Genomic DNA, 20,737 nt, shown 5'->3' with positions numbered 1-20,737 from the left:
AATGCCAGACCTGAAATACTGCATTCTTCGTCCCTGTCTGCAGGCATGTAGTAAATACAGCACCTTTGGGTGAGGCCAATCAGCTGAGAATTGATAACCATTTAATTAATCTAGCTTTTGTTTACACCTGATATTTTTATATTTTTTTTTAAACTCAGTTGCAGAACCTTTTTCTGGAGCTCTTCAAATGTATCTTTTTAACAGCTCGATAGTATTGCACTGTGTTGAAAACAGTAGACAAAAATACCATGTTTTGGTAAGGTTAGCTACTACTGGGAGGATATCTGCTCTTCCCCCCCCCCCCCCCCCCCCCCCCCCAATAAATGCAAAGATGAGTTAGTTTGCTTGTCATTAATTCAGGTGCATATTAATTCAAACTTTGGCCATATAACTATTGCAGTGTGCTGTACTTGGAAGCATTTCCGCTGTGGAAGTGGCTACAAGATAACCTTTTCTATGAGGGCGAGCTGATTTCAAGCTCTCTGTGTGTGACCCCGCTGAGAGAGAGGACAGCTGTGGCTGTCCGGGAGTGTTGCTACGCCGGTAGGAATGAGCGACTGCAGTGAGTTGCATCCTTAACTGTGAGCAACCTAGACCTGACTTCAGCTGATGGGTCTGAGTGATTGCCCTGCTTTTTCATCTTTTCATTGCTTAGTCTCTCCCTGGTGGAATCTGACAACGTTTGTCTTATTAATGCCTAGGACTGACTTTGAAGTCTTGTATGTCATCAGGTACAACATACTGAGCTAAGTAATAGACAGCTTTGTGAGCTTTGTCCTTTTTATAGGCAATCTAAAAAGTGTACTCGAAGAGCAAACTTCCATGCTTCACCTATGCCCCTGCAGGGTTAAGTGTCTTTATAAAAACTCAAAGAACTTGGCATTTAACCACTTTTCCTGGTTTCTTCTCTTACAGTGATATAGTCCACACAAGAAGTGCGTATCTTTACCATTAGCATTCATAGCCAGTACTCATTTTAACTACACTTTCAAATGGTGCCCTGCTAGTCGGTGGTGTTTTTTAGATGTAGTATTTTTGTGTATTAGAGTAAGGTATAAAACTTAAAATACTTTTTCTAAATACTGATATTTGTTTTCCTTTGCAGAATAAGAGAGTGCATAGAGTCTGGGGAGACAAGAGCACAGGACAATGCTGCTGAAAGGAATCTGAGCCACAGAGCATGCTTTGTGCCACAGTTACCCAGGTATGCTCCAGCAGAGTACTTTGCACCTCTAATGAACCACTGTTTATTGTGCTTGTTGCTCCATTACTTTATCCTGAGCCAAGGACACTGTCTCAGCATCAGACCAAAATTCTGCTCTGCTTTCATCATTCTGTCTGGATGGCGCTTGCAGTATGAAACCTAAAGCCTTTTATGTGTGTTTTAGTTTTGATTTTATCTGATTGCTGAATTTCAGATGGTCTCTCTTTAAATGTTACACTTGTTTACATCATGAGGTAGGCTGAACATTTTAGTGCATGTTTGCAGAAGTATTTTTCTTTTATGCACAGAGAAGATGTGGTCTCAATAAATGAGGTGCTGAACTATGTATCTGGAAGAACTTTTTAGATGTGCTCCAGACTGTTGTTAGAAGCTGTTCCAGTTGATTCACCTGCAGATAATCTACTGGGTTTCAGAAGTCAAAAGCAGATGAGTAAAGGCATCTGTCATTGTGTTGTGCACCGGTGTCTGATGTACCAATGCAGATTTTTCAGGATGTTTTGATAGGAAGCGTGAAACTTCCTGAACTTACTTTTTCTTTGTTTATTTTCCCCCCTTACATAAATAAAACTTTGGGGATGAACACTGGAAACCGTTTAAATGCAGCTCAGTTCTGTTCTAATTATATGCTTATGCTAAAGAAAGATGTTAAGGAGGTAAAGATCTGCCTTACGTGATGGAATCTAGGGTCTTCCAAATGCAATAAGTCTGTGACCTGGGAGCCATCCCAATCCAGTAGCGTTAGCTGTCTTATAGCTGTGAATAAATAAATAAAAAAAATAAAAATCATATGATTGTGAAGTGTTTCTGTGGAATAGAATCTAACTTTTCTACTACCACCAGCTGGCAAGTGGGAGTAGAGAAACAAAGCAAACAGCAGAGAAAAGTAGGAGGAATAACAGTGATGGTCTAAAAACGGACACAGTAGGAGACCAGCAATAACAAACTCATATCACAGGATGTTTTGCATAGCAACAGGGCTCTTGTCTTCAAGTGGACTTCAGCGTAACTGCAGCACTTGCTTCCTGTGTGAGATAAATGAGCTGTTGTACTCTGAATGCGTTTTAATCTCTATATCTAAATTGGACTAATAATTGAAAAGAATTAGCTGAAGGAAACAATAGTGAAGTCTATTGCTCCTGAAAGTGTTTCCTCTTATTTTGCTGTCAGAGAAGAAGTGTAAAGGAAACAGATTAAAGAAACTTTTTCACCAGGTGCTGAATGCTGTCTACAAACTACTTTGTCGATGAAGGAAGAAATTGATTGGGAATTGAAAGCGCGAACTAGTTCATAATACTGTTCAACATGCGCAAAGGGGTGCCAAAGGACCCAGAAATAGCTGACCTGTTCTACAAAGATGATCCTGAAGAAATATTTGTGGGTTTACATGAAATTGGACATGGAAGTTTTGGAGCAGTTTACTTCGTAAGTATAGTTTTTTACCTCCTTTTTGAAAAACAGAACCATTTAAAATGACATTTTAGAGACTTTCAGCATTTGTAAAAGAGCATCCTTTGAGCTCTTAGTGCTCTGTATTAGCTTTCTCATAACATCTCAAAAATAACTGTTTCCAGAGCACTCCTGAGCTCTTTACTGTTACAGCTGTATCTTTATAGTAGCAGTTGACTAGTCATAATAGTGCGTTCAGCCATCCAGGTTAGGTATATAGTATCTCATGCTGTCTGATGCTGAAAGCTGAATTTAAACAGTTTGCCAAACTGTAATTTCAAGATACTCTACAAAGCATTCATATGCTTGTAAATCATTGCAAATCTAATGAATTAATTAATTGAAAATGCATTTGGAGTTAAAAGCTACTTTGTTAATGAGTTGGTATTGTGTCTGCTTGGGTGGAAGTCACATCAAATCTCATTCAGGCTTTTGAATGATTTGCTTGTCTGCTGCTCTGATAATTTAGGAGGTAGAGAGTTCTTTGAAATATCATTCTGTTTTGTCATCCTCCTTGTCCCTACGTTCATCTCTTAACATACTATCTGCAATAGCAAATCTTTACATGGCAAAAGCAAAGAGAAAGTCCTAAGAGGAATAGGAATTCAAGTGGGAAGGATGTGTTGCGTTATTGATACAGTCAAGAGAATTTAATCTGGAAAACAAGAAGAACAGTGGTTTTACAATTAGTATCAAACAAAGCTAAATCCGAAATACTGGATTTGGAAATAATTATAATCCAGATGGTATCAATGAAACTAAAATAGAATTCAGTATGAAGAAATCAAAGATACATTAAAGCTGCATGGCCTGCCACTCCAGAAGATCAGGTTCATTAGAATTGGAATTTCTGAATATCAGACATTAAAGCATTTAGATAAGTACCCTTACACCTGTAACTCCAGAAGCTAGCAGTAGCTAGCATGAGTTATTTGCAAGCACTTCAATTCATTGTTTATAGTTGTTTAAAGGGGTGGAGGTGTTGGTGGAACTACTGTTAGAACAGGAGAAGAGCCTGATACTTTGTGTCAGATAAGCAGTACTTGTGTGTTTTGAGAGAGAATGCTATAATTCCACAGGGTATAATGTGGAACAGTGGGACAGTCATTTTTAGATGTTGGAGTAAGTGACAAGTTGGGGAAAGTATAATGTTAAATGTACTACATGTGTAAGAGGATGAGGCTGTAAAACTTGGAATACATGTTGATCAACTCTGTAAGAAGAGCAAGCATTTTTTCAGATGGGAGTAGGCAGGTCCTACCCAGTTATTTTTCAAAACCAAAGGGAAAGGATGCATGGTATGCTTTAGGGTAAAGATGAAGTAGGGAAGGTACCACCTTTATCATTTAGCTCCAGTATTCAGAAGTTCCTCATACTTCTGCGGGAGGAGGTCTAGCCTACCAAGCAGGATTACAACTGAGATGTCACTATGGTTAGGTGAAAGACTTAGGATTTGCCGATGCTTCTCTTCCTCCTTCACTTAACTGATCTGTGCTTTAAAAACACTGGAGAGTTTAGCCAGACTGTAGCTTCTTGCAATATCCTGCCAGCAGCAGCTGCATCTTCTGAGGTTGATGGGATTGCAGTCATGCCTGTAGTAATATTTCTGTAGTAACATAGTAATGAGATGCATCACCACTTTTCTTTGCCACTGTTTAGAACTAAAGCTTTCCTTCCTATTGCATGAAGCACTTGTCATCCAGTAAGTTGTTCTTTGGAGTCTTTTCCTGGTCTTGCTGTGTACATAAGTCATGAGCAGAAACTCACCTGTTTGCAGTTTTCAGTGCACAGTGGCCTGGGATCCATCCGCTCACCAAAGGAAGGCCTCCAGCTATATGCTGCGTTGTATGGATCATGCTAGAGCTTTTTCCTACCACACAGGGATGCTGTGCATCTTTGCTTTGGTTTTCCTCCTTTTTAAAGCTTTTGTAGCCTGTCTTACATCTTGATTCTTGTGCATCTTAGAGTAAGGCAGGGGCCAACAACAAGATCTCGGATTGTTGTGGCAAGATTCCAGGGATTCTGACATACTTCCTAGCAAAAGAGGAGAATAGGTCAAAAAACTTCGAAGGAACAGGGCTTTCTAAATCATCCAGAAGAATGGGGAAGAGACTTTAGATACAGAAAAAGGGGCAGGGCATGGATTGTTAGGCTGTGGCTGCATCTCTTTGCCCTTTTTATTTAAATTGGTACTGATATTACTAGGAACAGCAAATACATTGATCTGTATCTTGTCTCTATTATTGTGGATCGATATAATTATTCTAGTTTAAACTTCAGTTTAAGCTCAATTTTTGCAAGCTGTTTTGTTTTCCAGTGTACTATTGCCAAGGCTTGGCAAGATAATTTGAAATTCCTTTTCTTGCTTGAAAGAAATGATACATCATATATCAGGAGGCTAAGGAAAAAAATATGCCACTTCTCACAAGGTTTTAAAGTTGATGTTAACTTGACATGAAATCAACTAAGTTGCTTTGACACTTCAGAAGAATAGTTTTCATCAAAAACAACCTACTTATATCCATGCTAGAAATAAGGAAAAGTGATAAAGCAGATGAGGGCAGCGTGAAAGAGGTTTTGCAAGCAAAATGTGCTTGTTTTCTGCCAAGCTTTTCACTAAAGATCTAAGTATGGCCAAACCCACTTCCAGCAAGTGGATATTTCTGAGAGTGTGCTTGTACAGCTCTTTAAATTATTTCAGCCAGGAGGATCCCAGGTGCTTGATACAGCAAGAACTTCACACATAACTGTGAGAACATGGGATTGATCCATTTGACAAAAAATTAAGGCTGAAATGAAAGATACCATGTTCATGTGAAGATACTTGGAATACCTGGAAATTTCTTTACAATGCCAGAATTAATTCATACATTTGAGTAAAATACTCTTGATCTTTTATGTGCTGAATCAGGACAGTGAGTGATTAGGAAGGGCTTTGCCTTATCCAAAAGTTACTTGTTTTCAGCTTTCTCTAACTCATTTGAGGAGGAATGTGTGCTGTGAAGAGTATAAGTGTGTCAACTCCCTTTAGTAATGCCTGTGCTCTATTGGTTCACCAACATCTTTTTTCTTTGAAGTCACTGCATCATGAAATGTCTTTCATTAATACATTACTTGAAAGTATAGTACTCATCCGCTCAAGCAGTTGAAAGAAGGATTTACCACATTTAGCTTCTATTGTATTCTAAGCTTTTAGCTGTCATTAATTTTTTGTCCCCAAAATGGTAAATGGTTGGAGGTACAGGGATTTCAACTCTTTAAAGACTAAAACCTTCAAGTTTTCTGTCCTTAACATGCAGAAATGAGGGCAGTGCCAATCCAGGCAAGTAGAGCTCTTCCTAAAACTTGAGTTTTCAGCCTCCAGTCACCATCCCTGTGTCATACAGGCTGCTGAAAAGCAGAATTTTGATGACTGAATAATATTCATTGCAAAACTGAGATCTGGTGCAGAAAAAGGAAGGTTGCTTTTTTTAAATTGAGATAAATTCCAGAAAGAAGCATCCTCCTGAAACTAGAAATTGAAATGGCTGTTTAAGAATATCAATATTATATGGGGATTTTGTAAATTATAGAGGTTTTCGTATATCTCTTCTTTCTTTGGAAAACATTTTTCCAAAGGTTTATCTAAAACTGTTTTTACTGTAATTCCAATACAACTGTATTTTGCATGTTCTCAGTAGGTGCAATATTGGGCTTTGGTTTTTGGCAACAAGCACAGTAAGGGCTGAGGGAGGAACAGTGGATATGGACAGGTAGGTGAAGTCAGGAAAAAGTATCATAATAGTTGTCTGGTAAATCTTAAAATGAGGAAAATGTCTCTGGAGATGTAGGAGCTTGCAGGGGTGAAATAAAAGAGAAAAAAGCTTACATTTGCCAAAGGCACAGTTCACCATGGGGAGGGGAAAAAAAAATGAAACTTTTTTTCAATCTATTTTTTCCTCCCTGCTGTAGGCTACAAATTCCCACACTAATGAGGTGGTGGCAGTCAAGAAAATGTCCTATAGTGGAAAGCAAACGAATGAGGTAAGGTGAATAAAGCCAATTCTGCATGCAGAAGTTGTTGCAACTATAATGCAAATCTGAACAGTGAAATTAGCTGTATATTTTATTTGACCCTAGCAGACCAGCTTTTTAATGCGGTAACTGTTGCTCGCTTCCATAGGAAGCATGGAGGTTTGTAGAAGGAAAATGAGTTTATGCAAATTTTGATAAATAGTTCAGTTTAAGGAAATGAATGGCAATTCAGAATGCTTGTATGGTGGTTATTTCACCATGGTAATAATTTCAGTAGTAAGTGCATAAAGAGCACACTGACTATTGGAACCACAACCATAACACTCTGAGGCATGGACTGAAACTTGGAGCTGCTTGAAACACTGTTCAGGATCTATAATCTACGATTGCATAGACCTTGTATTCAGAATATCAGTCTCATTTCAATTGTTGCTTGTTAGTTGCTCCTCTTACTTTTGTGTTGGGGTGCCTTGAATTTGGATTGGCTCTGTTCAATTGAATTGGTGCATTGATGTGCACCGGAGAATGTGTTTTGCCTTAAGAGCAAGCAGGGATGTTATCAACTCATTTTTTCCTTGCTTACCTGTTGGTCTCCCACATGTGCTATGGTCTTCCGAATGTCAGTGGCTTTGTGCTGCTTTACAAAAGGAAGGTGAACAGTTAACTGCTACTACTTCTAGCACGTATTATAGGTGCTGTTGTCTCTTGGGGCAGATGTTACCAAGGTTGAGACCACCAGACAGTTCAATATGCAAAACAGAAGCAATGCTTTAAGTAAAATGTATTGCAGTTAAAATGAGGGAAAACCCCCACAACTTTTGCACTCCTCTGTCTGTTTAAATAAGGCTTGGGAGGGGGTCTCAGTGCAGCAATAGAGATCCAGACAGCAGATACAGAGCTGTGTTTTTGCAGCTATGACACCTAGATTGTTAGTGTCTTACATTGTAAAGTCTTCACATTGTAAAATAATTTTGTGGTTGCTTTTCAGACTGTCCTACAATGTGTGGTGTATGAGAGTATGTAGGGGATGAAGTAGAGAAATGTATTTATGCTTTTTTGCTCTCTTTTTTTTTTTTTTTTTTTTTACTAGAAGTGGCAGGATATCATCAAAGAAGTCAAGTTTCTACAACAGCTGAAGCACCCCAACACTATAGAGTATAAGGGCTGTTACCTGAAAGAGCATACAGCATGGGTGAGTGAATGATGTGGCATTTAGAGGTCTTCATGAGCAGAAAACGTATAGTACAGCAATCAAATATTGAATACACAAAGTGTCTTTACATGCAGCAGTATTCATCCCGTGCTGCCTGTAGTCTCTTTCTTCTGAAGAAGGTTCCAGGTAATTTAAAGAGAATAGGTATTTAGGATATTGGAACAAATCCCTGCTTCTCTGAGGGAGGCCTCTGTATTCATGCAGATTAAACAATTATTATGTAACACTCTCTACAGTATCTCCCCACGGTCTTTGCAGTGCCTCAACCTTCTTTACAACAATGAAAGATGTCTTGGCATTGCTGGAATATTTGGAGCATTTTATTTTGTTCATCACTTGCTGCATTTCTTGCAACTTCAGGTTTTATTTGCTTCTACTATTTCTTAGCCATTCAAGTAGTAACTGTTTGGGTGAGCGTCTACCCTATAATTTAAGAGCATGCTTTTTTTTCTTGCAGTTGGTTATGGAGTACTGTTTAGGATCAGCTTCAGATTTGCTAGAGGGTAAGTTTTATATAGTCTTTGATTTTCTTTTTCCTAGTGCCCCTTCTGAGTACAGTGGGAGGCTTTTTTCTCACAGACTGGTATTTTGCAGATGGTAGAGGCGGTCTGTCTATGCTACTCCATTCCGTAGCTACAGTGCCTGTGTTTGTGATACCAAGGGTAAGCTGAGACTTTCCCAGGAGGCCAGTGCTACGTATGGTTGGCATGCACGTTTATATATTGTAAAATGAAGGTGTAAATGTATATAGCTATGTTCCTGTAATTTGTTCCACCTTGATGACTGAAGCAGGCTGCCTGTTTTCTGAATACCCGTAACAAAAACCTGCAGGGATTGCCTTTGTCCTTGACTTGCAGTTTGTAGGAATAATTACGGATTATTTTATAGGACAAAAGACTTGTGACCTCAAAACTAGAACAGCAGCACCTGCAGAGGAATAGAGAATCTAAGCCAAAGTTTGTAAAAACTAGTACGCTGTGGGCTGTATCTTTTTTGTATCTAGGGTACAGTCAGCCAAGTCACAGGCTGGTCATGTTTAGGGATACAGGAGTGTACTTTGGGGGACACCTCTTTGTGGCTGTTGTTTCTCACCTCATTTTCCTGTTTTTTGGCTGTTGGAGGAAAAAAAGTATTAAGTTTTCTTTGCGAAGGACCAAATGAGCATTTCAAATACATTTGGCAAGCTGCACTCAGACACATCTCCTGGTGTTAACAGTAACTGTTGGCCCTAACAGGAATGTAAAGAAAAATGCAGTTTCCTATGATGTGAAATACATGCACAGGCTGTGCATAGACTCAGAGCTGCTAGTGGCTGTCAGGCTGTAGGAAATTAGTACAAGGAAGATGATGTTCACCTTATATTTTGCAAAACTGGTGGAGTTCCTTCTCTTTAAAAACGCTTTCTCAGGAAAAGATCACACTGACCTTTTTACGGTTTTTCTTGAATTATTTCTGTAGTTCACAAGAAGCCACTTCAGGAAGTGGAGATTGCTGCCATCACCCACGGTGCCTTGCAGGGGCTGGCCTACCTGCACTCTCACTGTAAGATTCATAGGTAAGGCTAGCGCCTGGTGCTATTGGATGTCCTTCCGTCTTCCACTCTGTAGAGCCTGAAAACTGCTTTGCTGTGTTTAAGCAACTTTGGTAAAGGTTATTCTACCAAAATTTTATCTAATAGACATGTCGGTACTCCTAATGCCAGGGCAGATGTATAAATAACAGTTGCTGGCTAATAAGGAAAGCATTTTTTTGGTCTAAATAATCTCATGTGGCTATATCCTGTGCTGAATCTCTTCCACATCAGCAATTTTTCTCTATACCAGGTATACCTGGTAACAAGGGATGCACCTGAATGTTGGCAGTAAACACAGACAGGAAAAATCACCCTAAATTTGCCAAATAAAGTGGAGTGATAGAACTAGACTATTTTTAAGACTAGACATAGTGCGAATTTTGTTATGAGTAAGTAAAACTTCATGCTTTCAGAAACCAGTCAATGAAAGCCTAAGTCAAGGGTAAAACTACCTTAGGAGAAGTCAGAGCACACAGGCAGAGGAAGATTTTTGTTAAAGGGTGCTTGTGGAGGTAGCTTCTAGATCTGTCTTTCATAATGGGTATTTTTCAGGAGTTTGGATTTTTTTGACTCACTTGTCAACAATGTTGCATGTTCTCATTTTATGGTTTTTTTTGTTCTAATTTTGGGTACTACTGATATCTCAGGGACTTGTGAAATGGATGTAGATTACTGTAATGAGTAGAGAGTCATCATAATGAGGCAGCTTGAGACTGATTTATGGGCTAAAAGCATCTTTGTAGTCTACTGGCAAGCTTGAGACAGAAAATTCGTATATCTGAGGCTGAGTCAGTGAGGGATTTTTAGAGACGGGAATAATTTGTCACTTGTTAGAATAACTATTTGGGGCATATCTACACATGGTTATTAAATTATATTTAAGTGAAATATTAATTTAAACATTAATTCCAATTCATGAAATTAAAATAAGATTATTTTTGATCAGCTGTTTGCATATATGCCCTATATGGGCACTGTTGAGAATTGTTTTTTCTCGATACTCATTAGGACTTTCTAAGAAGGTGCAATTAGTGTGTTTTAAATTCAGCATTTCACATACTGAATACTAGCTGCTCTGTGTGAACTTTCCATTCACATTTCCATTAGCAGGTTTATTGCAGATTGAGACCAAAGTTGGTTATTTCTCTTTCCAATTGGAAGAAGTTATTTTGCTGACACAGTGGCCATAAGGATGGTGGCTGCTGAGGGCACCACATGGGTCTTTCAGTCTAGCTGGTTGTCTTCCAAGAGCTGTAAGCCTTGTAACTCCTGAGATGGGAAGGCAAGTCTCCTCTCCTGGAAAAGACCATCAAGAGATTTCTAGTTTCCCGATAGATGTTGGGCCTCAAAAAGGAGTGACAGAAGAGTGTCATGTCCTAGTGCTGTTGTTGGGCAGCAAGGGGTGCTGCTGTACTGATGTGCATAACGACAGGGGAGCCTGAGGGTACAGCACATGCTGCCTGGCAGGGGCAGAGCATCCAGGCCCCACGGGCAGGAAGGCAAAGGCAGCAGGGCCAGGGTAAGGGGATACCTCATGGGGACACAGGAACAGCACCCGGCTCTCCTCATAGCCTTGCCACCCCTTTGTTCTAGCAGCATGCCTTGGCATGGCAAATCGTGAGATTAGTTCCTGTTTAATTGCAGGCACAAGGCAAACCTACTGGCAGATGTGTTTGCTGATACGTAACATGGCTGCTAAGTCCTCTGGTTGTTGTACAGTAGAAGTAGCAGTGGAGATGACAGCAGAGAGGACAGCCTGCGTTGTCTCTTTTGTACTTTTGAGGTGTTCGTTCTTGCACGTACCAGACATCTTTAGCACTTCTCTGCAGAAGTGACAGATGCATAGACCTCAAACATGAAGACAGGTCAGGATGTTTTTGAGTAGCACATGCATGCAAAAAAACTCCGTAGTATTAGTTTGAAGCAGTACTTTCCTGGGAATGGGGATATAGAGAAATAGAGGTTCTTACTCTGGCTCTGCTGCTGAAATACTGTAAGTAAACTGTCTCTGTGGCTCCCTTTATCCCAGCTCTGAATTTTGTGTGCTGGCTTTTGGAGACAAAGGTATCTCACCAGTGTTTGTGTCACACTACATTTACAGGGTCTTTCAGCTTAGCTGTTCTCTGGGTCTACAGTGTTGTGTTTTATGCAAAAATTATTATTCTTCAACTGGTGTGTGATAATTCAGTGTATGCTTTTCCTCTGCAGCAAATACAAGATAGCTTTGTTTCCCTTCGCATTTACCTTATTAGCTCAGTTTTCACAGGGTCAGAGTATGAGTGCATTTGGCAATACACAGTAAATTGTGTTGGAGGTCTAATACTACTGGTAAGTGGCTTTGGTATTTAGGTGTTTACAGGTTGAACACCAGATAAGAAAAGCTGATGTTTTCATTGATTTTTTTTTTTTTATTTTTTTTTTTGTGGAAAGATACATTATATTTTTTTTAAGAGATAGTGAGGAGGTATTCCAGACCATATAGTGTATAGCAGCCTGACTGACCGGAATCCCTTACACATATTCCATTTATGTTGAAGGTCTGCTTTTGCAAAAGTAAATAGCTTTGCCCATGTGAATGCATCTGTGGCATACCTAGTGTGCGGTTTTCCCTTTGTTTTTGAACTGCTGTATCAGGGTTTTAAGGAACTTTCACTATATTGGGATTTTCAGCTGGCAATGTATAAGTAGACTTGAATTTCTTAAAGCAGTCCTCTTCCTTTTATGTCAGATGGGTGAAAGAAAAAAATATTTTACATCTGACAAGTCTGTTTCAAACTTTGAATGGGGTCATTGCCAAGTGTCTTGGGAGGTATGCAAATTGAGTTAACCTTTCGCAGCATTTCATGGGCAGTTAATTTGAAATTATCCTGCTTACTGCTGGAATTGAGAAACTTACGGTGCCAAAGGTATTGAATAGATCTTGTACCTTTTGTATTTCAGTAGTGTCATTATCGTTAATCTCTTAAATGTGTGAATTATCAGAGCATTGTAAGAAGGATCAGATAAGGAATTCTAGGGCATTTGAAAGATGAAAATAGCACATCTGGTATTAAGGGTGTCATAGCTGACATAAGGTGTCATAGTACCCCAATACATCTCTCCTGGATCTTAGTTTGGGACCTCAACCTTGCACCCATGCCTCCTCTCTTCTTCACTTCCCTCACCCCCTGTCCTTTCTAGGTACAGCCAGGTTTTCCATTCCACAAAAACACATAGATCTGATTTCTCTAGCTTTCTGTAATACTAGACTTCTAAATATTCTTAGATTCTTATGAATGTTTAATTGAGAAAAAGTTAGTGGACTTCTGTGTTTGTAAATTTTTGAAAGTTATTCTACTGGAACCAGAAGTATAATTTTCTTTTTTTCTTTTAAAGGGATATTAAAGCTGGAAATATTCTTCTAACAGAACCAGGTCAAGTGAAACTAGCTGATTTTGGGTCTGCATCTATAGTCTCCCCTGCCAATTCTTTTGTGGGAACGCCTTACTGGTGAGTAAAGCCTGCAATATTTCCATATTTATAAGACTGCTCTCTTCTATTTCCAGCGTTTCACAATCTGAAAATAATATCTGGCACAAAAACTTAATTAACTGAGCAGTTTTCTTAAAATTCCTGTGTCCAGCTCTTCAGGAAATGTGTTCTTCCTCAGTGCCCATGAGTAGAGAGAGGTAGGCTGTGCAGCACTTTGAAATGGTACCAGTTAATGCTTCGACTGTTGTAATGCCATTGGCTTAAAGATTATTAACGCTTGCCATAGGTAACGGAACTAAGACAACGACATGGAGAAAGGGAATCCTGTTAATCTGGCCATGCAGACTCTAAGTCACACAGCTACTTCAATTCTGTTTTGAAGCAACTTGCTTACGAGTCGCTTCAGGTGCTTGGCATTCTTACCATAGTGAACCAGCATAGCTTTACGCTCCACTTACTTTTGTGGCAGACGCCCCAGGCATTGATGGGAGGTCACCTATCGCCCAGCCTCTGAACAAGTCCATTTGGCAAGAAGCCTGCTTCATCTTTGAAGAACAGAAGAGGCTGAATTTTTGCAGGCTGGGCCTGCTGCTTCCATTTCCCCCTACTTATCCCTTTATCTTGGACCACCATATTTCCCCACTGTTATGGATTTCCCTGTTCCTTTCATAGCTACACTCACAGGCTGCGTATATCTGCTGGAAAATTCTCCCGGTGTGCCAATGGAAAACCCACCATCTCTGGTGGGAGTACAAATGATACCTTTAGGACTCTCCCAGACCTTGCTGTCTGCCTGCAGGTACAATGCCTTTGAGATTGGTGTGGGTCTCCCATGTGCCAGCATGTTGCGCTAACAGCAAGATGATCAGGTTGGCCTCTTATTTACTTTCCTTTCTTAAACTGCCTCTTGGAAGACTTGCTAGTGCAGGCAAGCATCGTTTTATTTCAGCATGGCTTTACTCAGCTCCATGCTGGCTCTTTAAGTTCTCGTCTGCTGCGCTGCTGAAGGTGATGAAACCATCTCATTTTAAGCTATGTGCTGGGAGTCACAATTTGTATCCCCTAACCTGCATGTTCTGCGCTGTGGTTGGTAGGATGGCACCAGAGGTGATCCTTGCTATGGACGAGGGACAGTATGATGGAAAGGTGGATGTCTGGTCTCTTGGGATCACGTGTATTGAGTTAGGTGAGTAAATACTTGGCAGCTGAGATGAGTAATTGTCTGCAATGTTTATTAGGAGGTCCTGAAAAAAATGGAAGATTCTTATTCTTTAAGATATTTTTTTTGGTGTTTTTCTCTCTCTTTTTTTGTTGTTTTGTTTTTTTTTTTCCTTTAAGAAGCCTGACTAGGAAAGCACTGACAGTTGAGTTTAAGTCTTTTACTCACTGGCAAATCAAGAGCAAGCCACTAATGCTGCTGTGCTTTATTGTTAATCTGGTGTACTCAGTTATTCCCATAACAGCTAGAGGATTCTAGTCTTTTATGAGAGGAAACTGGTTTGTAGTCTGTGTATTTCAAGCTGGATTTGGAGAAAGTTGATCCAGCTATTACATCAAGGGAATTGGTGTCCTAAGAATTGTGTGTTAGAAGGGACCTACATTTAATTTTCAATTCTTCTTACTTCCTCACTCTCTAAAACAAAAATCTTCAATCTCAGCTGAAAGTTTGTGACATGAATCAACGTGGACAGGTTCTTTACATGAGAAGAAAAGGGTTTGCACTGCAAAGGGCAAATGATACGCATCCACACAACCTGAAGCAGATGTAGATGTGATAGCAGGTATACAGAGCAGATGTGTGCATTTTAAGTTTGAATATTGATATTGCATGTGCTGAGTAGATTATTTTCAGAAATACTATTGATATGGATTATACTTAACCTTAACAGCAGTAATCAAGAACTTGTTGCAAGGGCAAGTTCAGTGAAAATGTTATTTATAAATGTTTAATCAGCAGAAATATATATAGCAGAAGGGGACATACAGAATGGGAAGAAGTGTTGACTTCAGTATGGAGATGGTAATGGTGTAGATGACTAGTAATATCACTCTGTATTTCATGTGCCAGCACTAATGCCTTGCTGACACGGTTTGTATTTCGATATAAAGAAAACCAAAATCAGAAGTTTTAGACTTGTATTATTCTGCATGGCCACTGATTATTTTCTTTTGTGTGTGTGTAGTTTAGGTGTGTTCTGGCTTCTCATAGATCACTGTAGTAGAATAGATATTATGCTACCCTTTGTTAGCACTGAGTCTTGATCCCAAAATATCTTATGGAGCTTTTCAGTCAGGAACCTCCAAGCCATTTTACGTAGTTGATGGGTTTGCTTTTTTTAACATTACCCTTTTGAGAAGTATTAAACTTCTTTTTTAACTTTGAACTTTGCCTTTGCATGATTCCATGTCTGAATGTGCAGTCAGGTAGCAGTGGGAGGAAATCTCTTGTTGAGCACCACTTGGGTTTCTTTGAATGCTTATGTCTTGATTTCTTGTGTAGCCAAAAGTATGTAGTCTTTAAAGAAAAGAAAATGCAGTGGTTTGCATGCATGCTGCATGTCAAGGACAAGTGATTGCTCTGACCTGACATGAACTTAAAATCCTGGCATCGTTGGCTGATTGGCGTGACTGACCTTAGATGGTGGTGAAAACTAGCCTTTCTCAATTTCTGTGTGAGATCTGCTGCACCCCTTAAGTGAGGGGCTGGTAGGTGGGTGTCCTCTTGGTGCAAGGACTAGGAAGAATTTTAGTTAGGGGGAGTTAATGACACATCTGGCAAGCAAATTTGGCAAACTGTCCCACTTGCAGGTGACTGCCAATGATAAATGAAACAGGCAGCCACTCTTTTTCCTTAATATAGGTGCCACAGTAGTGCATCAAAGATCTGTAGGTATTGATACACCATGTAATGGCCAGGAAATTTATGTATGTCTAAGCTCTGGTTTAGTCAGCTTCTGCTGATTGTACCATAGTAGGTCAGGTGTGAAATGTTGCAGTTAAGGTAAAATTTACTGGAAACTTTTCCTTATAATATGCATCCCATTCTCTCTGGATTTCTCATCCCCTCTTCAAGTGAATAGCAGCTTTCCTTGAGTGGTTGTCCAAGTCTCTAACCTAGAATATTAAAATAATTAGCTTAAATGTGATGATGACAGTAATGAGCTATTGATTTAGCAGTGATACCTTGCTCATACTTCCATATTTTTCTCCTTTTCTTTCCAGACTGCTTTATCACACCTTTCTCTTCTCTTTCTAGCTGAAAGGAAGCCTCCACTTTTCAACATGAATGCAATGAGTGCCTTATATCACATAGCCCAGAATGATTCCCCTACGTTACAGTCAAATGAATGGTAAGAGAGCTATTACTAGATGGTGGGTTTTTTTGTTATATTTCCCTGAAAATACTCTGTGACATTCTTTGCATGGCTAAAGTCTGACAAGAAAAGTATTTGTTGCAGTGTAGTGCTTTGACTGCGTTCTCAAATAGTGCTCCTGTGTAGGCAGGCTCGATTTTGACCTTCTGTCACTTTGGCTATGCTACAATCTAAATGTGTGGAGGTGTTAATTACGGGGCTGTAGATGCTGTAGGAATTAAAGTAATCTTGGATGCATTAAGCGAGCCATAGCTCAGCATCAGCAAAGTTTCCAGCTGCAAAAGATCCCTGACAGAGGGGTTGTTAGCATTGTAATGCAACTGAAATGTGGAGAAAGGGAAGGGAGAGGTATGCAGGATATAGAGGTAATTAGATTATCTTTTTCCAGTGAGTGACTTCAAAACTCATCAGAGCATTGTGACCAGTAAATACTGCCCATGCTACAGGCTTGTTCCGGAGTCTGAGCTTTGATACGAGAATGCTTTGTTATTCTGTGGAAGCAAAGGGGTTACCTGTTCTCTGTGCCTGAGTGGAATGTAGCTATCAAGTGATGCTTGGCAGAGTCTGCAGATGGCTTGAAGCGATAGCTTCTCCTGGAGAGGTGTGAAGTTCCCCCAGTTACACTATGTTGCTTAAATGCCTAGCGATTATTTCTTTGCTAATCATTTTAGCAAAACCACTTTGGTTTCCTTACTTAATCATCTGTTTTGTCCATTTTGTCAAGGTTCGAAGACCTTGGTCTCATATCTGTACACTGGTATCCACATTCTTCTGTGTAGGATTTGCAATGCAAAGTAGAGACAACTTATGAATACAGTGTAAGAATCAGTATTCCTGATTGCAAGCAGTTTGTGTGTAGTCCACCAGTGTGCTCTCTGTGGCTTTGAGAACATAGGGAGTAAGTAAGGTGACTTCTATGCTGCTTCCAAGTTCAGTGGCACCTAGAAGATGAGTTTTCTTCTTTCCAGGTGTGACACAACCTCATATTTAGCCAAAAATTTTGGTGAACTAATCATTGTATCAAGGCACTTTAGAGCCAGCGCTACAAATGGTGGGAAGCTTTCTAGGGGTTAGAGAGCCGTTTCATCAGCTGACTTAAGAAGTACATTTCTGGAGTTAACTATAATTTCATTGTCATCTATTTTTAAGGAGTTGAGATAAAATTGAAAATAGTGAATGGTACACATAGTTCTTGCCTGGTTTTCAGTTTGTGGTTGGGAATAATAGTGTGTCTGTGTTTGTTTCAACAGCCTTTAGCTGTTGAAAGAACTGATGGGATCAACTTAACTCAGAATCTGGAAAAGTCTGGGTAATTTCTCTGCCCTAAAACTTAAGAACAAATTAGTCAGGTTGTGGTTTTTTTTTTCTTTTGCTTGCACTAATAAGTTTGCGTCTATTCCAGATCCTAAGCTTCTTCTTAATTTAAAACTTCTTAAAATTTATTTACAGGTCAGACTCCTTTAGGGGATTTGTTGATTACTGCTTACAGAAAATACCTCAGGAACGGCCATCATCAACAGATCTGTTGCGGGTAATTTTTCAGATCTTTTGCAGAAATTTGGGGAAAAGCTGTCTATAGTACTAAAGATGATGAACAAACATTTGCCCATTCAAAAAAATTGTTAGTTTTGCTCTCATCTGAATCAGTAGAGTTTTGGGGTCTTCTGGAGAGTATTTTAGGCTGTTTAACTTTATTTCCTGACTTTGCCTTTCATGTCAGTCACAATTCTCTTTATAAGATGATGCTTAAGAGTTGAGCTACTGGAGAAAAGTAGAGGTAGGCTGTGTGGTAAAACAGTTACACTGTTGAGTGAGGAGTTGTTTGAGGGAGCAGCCCAGCACCCTGCTCCTCTTACACCCCAGAGTTCTGCAGAGGTTATATTTGGATTGGAGAACTTGCAAGGCTCGGGGGGTAGTAGTGTAAGTAACAGGGTTTTTTAGCTGAAGGAAGGACCTGTCAGCAGGAGGGGGATAAAAGGATTTAATGTTCTTTTTTTTTTTTTTTCTTTTGTGCTGCACATACTTTAGCTGAAAGTATTATCAAGGACAAACAGGTCCAGAGCTGAGTTAGTTAAATCTGTGCTGCTGAATTCCAACCAACATTTTTCTGTGTAGGCAGGGCTTAAGAGTGTGTTTCCTACTGCTGTGACGAAGAAGGGACTTCCACCAGCCTGTCTGCTATACTGTGCTGTCGGTAGGATGCCCTGAGTTGTGACCATGCTGCTGCACTAAGTGGTCTCTGAAAAAGCAGACAGAAATGAAGGAGGAAACTGGAGACAACCCCATTCGCCCTTTAAATGGGGGCAGAGGGACTGGGGAAACTATAATTTGGTGCAGCTTGTGTGAAAGCAAAGACCTTTTTGGAGCAGTTACTCAGTTTTGTGTAAAGTAATGTAACTTAATTTGCTGATGCTCCTTTTTTTATTTCTGCTTACTTTCTCCAGTAAGCAAAAATGTTATTTTTCTGTTGTGTAACAGGCAGTACTTGCTACCAAGCTTATATGCGATTTCATTGAGATTTAAGGCTTGCAATTTGTGGAAGTGACAGAAAATCTAAAAAGCCATTTTAATTGCTACTCAAAATCTAGACTTAACCAGTCTTCATAAGATGCATAGGCAATAGCAAATCTTGCAGAGTTAGTAATACTTTGAGAGTTATGTTCCACACGATCAGAGGATTGAGCTCTTAATAAAGATTTACAGATAGTGGCTGATTATTTAAAGGAACATGAGTATTAGAGATGGAAAGAGACTGTATGACTTGGTTTTATCTCCTGGCCAGAGCAGGATTATTCTGTGTGGGGTGCTCTGAACTGTCCTGTCTTGCCTGATTTTTTGACAGATGCAGATGAAGTTCAGGAAGGTTATCTTGACCTTTCTTTCTCTAGTAATGCTAATGTGAGCATGATTAATTCTTTATCTGTTCATACCTTTTGAATATGTATCTTTTTATGTTTGTTCTGCCTGATCTCAGTTCAGCTCTTGTTTTTGATCGATTGCTGCAAATCATTCATTTGGGCCTTTCTGATCCACTTGGTTGGTTGGTTGTTTTTTTTGTCTAAAGTTCCTTTGGCTGGATGGGGATTTCTGACACTAATATACGTATCATGAAATGTTACTCCAGGTCTGGTTATGCAGGAGCTGGGAAAGGCTGGCTTTGCTGTGCTCTGTGGTGTTACAGTAAGAGGTCCTGATATGGTGTTCTTTTGACTGCTGTCTGGCACAGAAGCCCTGACAAATTTATTGATTAGTGCCAACTGTAGATCTGTCCTAGTATTGTTACTTAGCAAACATACTCTGCATCTCTCTTATTTTACAATCATTTATTTTTTTTTGTCCTAGGTGTGTTTTGCGCAATTCCTCTTGATTCATTAACATCTTGTATTGTTTGCTTCTTTTCTGTATTCATACATCATACTTAGCTGTTTGAAAGTGGCACTAACAGGATAGGCCCAGGTTAACTTCTTCTCCTTGTCAAACCACCAAAACCAAAAGTTGTTTATATCCCTTTAATAGTTCCTATTATCTGAACCCAATTAATTAGAACTTGTTTTGGAAATAACTGTATCATTTTGGAAAGTGCCTTGTACAGGTTCGTAATTGCCAAAAGCATGTAGGAGGGGGACCTGTGATGGGAGTGATGTGGCCAGAGTTTGCCAAAGTTTTGTCAGTGATTCATAAATCACTTCCAGTTTAAGTCATTGGGTTTTGGTTTACCTGAGAAGTAGAAGAAATGCTTATAACTCCAAGGGCTTTGTGTCTGGGAAATTCAGGAGCAGCCTTCTGTTAGAAGGTAGGAATGTGTGAAATCCTGTCCAGCCCTTTTCCATCAGGCTGCTGCTTTTTTTTTTTTTTTTTTTTTAAGTATTTCCTTTCTTTAAAATTGATTAGTGGCCCTGCTATTCCTCTGGCTGCCGTACATAGCTGCTGGTGAGAATTGCATGGGATGCTGCTGTTCCACACCAGGTAAACAGGGCTCAATTTTTCCTTAAATATTTGAGCAGAGGAATTGCTAGCTCCATTGGGCGTTTTACTTAATTTCCACAGTAGGTTAGATTGCTGCTCTGGTCTACCTGACAGCCTTTTCATGCTGATTTTTGTTCTAAGGCTACCATTCAGCCTTTGTTTTATGGCTTCTCTTGTTGCTCTTTCAGCTCAGTAGAACACATTTTCATGGATGTTTCTGAGCCTCTTGGTTCTTGAAGAGAGAAATCAAAATCCTGCACTCTTTACTGAACAGCTAGCTTTGCACTTGCGTCTGTCCTTGCTTCAAGGCTGGACCATAGAGAATATTTAACTCTGATGCTTTTACTCTCGGGTAAAGGCTGATGAGCAAGCTTGTTTGTACTCTTTTCAGTGCCTGGTATATTTTTTTTTTTCCTGTGGTACATTCGTGCCGTGGCACATAACCAGCATTTTGT

The 20,737-nt window shown here is 39.6% G+C and overlaps 1 protein-coding gene across 4 annotated transcripts in view; it reads left to right on the top strand.

Moving 5' to 3' along the window:
* TAOK3 (TAO kinase 3) overlaps window positions 1-20,737 on the top strand; it is a 93,918-nt gene that overhangs the window by 40,132 nt on the left and 33,049 nt on the right. For all 4 annotated transcript variants that reach the window (XM_037392069.1, XM_037392158.1, XM_037392251.1 and 1 more), the window contains exons 2-11: window positions 1,106-1,204; window positions 2,437-2,647; window positions 6,623-6,694; window positions 7,776-7,877; window positions 8,356-8,401; window positions 9,357-9,453; window positions 12,847-12,960; window positions 14,037-14,128; window positions 16,199-16,292; window positions 17,766-17,847. In XM_037392069.1, the coding sequence (XP_037247966.1) occupies window positions 2,528-2,647; window positions 6,623-6,694; window positions 7,776-7,877; window positions 8,356-8,401; window positions 9,357-9,453; window positions 12,847-12,960; window positions 14,037-14,128; window positions 16,199-16,292; window positions 17,766-17,847 (819 nt within the window). In that variant the 5' untranslated portion in view covers window positions 1,106-1,204; window positions 2,437-2,527. The remainder of the gene's footprint in view (window positions 1-1,105; window positions 1,205-2,436; window positions 2,648-6,622; window positions 6,695-7,775; window positions 7,878-8,355; window positions 8,402-9,356; window positions 9,454-12,846; window positions 12,961-14,036; window positions 14,129-16,198; window positions 16,293-17,765; window positions 17,848-20,737) is intronic.

This window comes from Falco rusticolus, chromosome 1 (genome assembly GCF_015220075.1).
Source record: "Falco rusticolus isolate bFalRus1 chromosome 1, bFalRus1.pri, whole genome shotgun sequence".
Lineage (NCBI taxonomy): Eukaryota > Metazoa > Chordata > Aves > Falconiformes > Falconidae > Falco > Falco rusticolus.
Note: the sequence above shows the minus strand (reverse complement) of the source record. Positions and strands in the feature narration are given on the sequence as shown.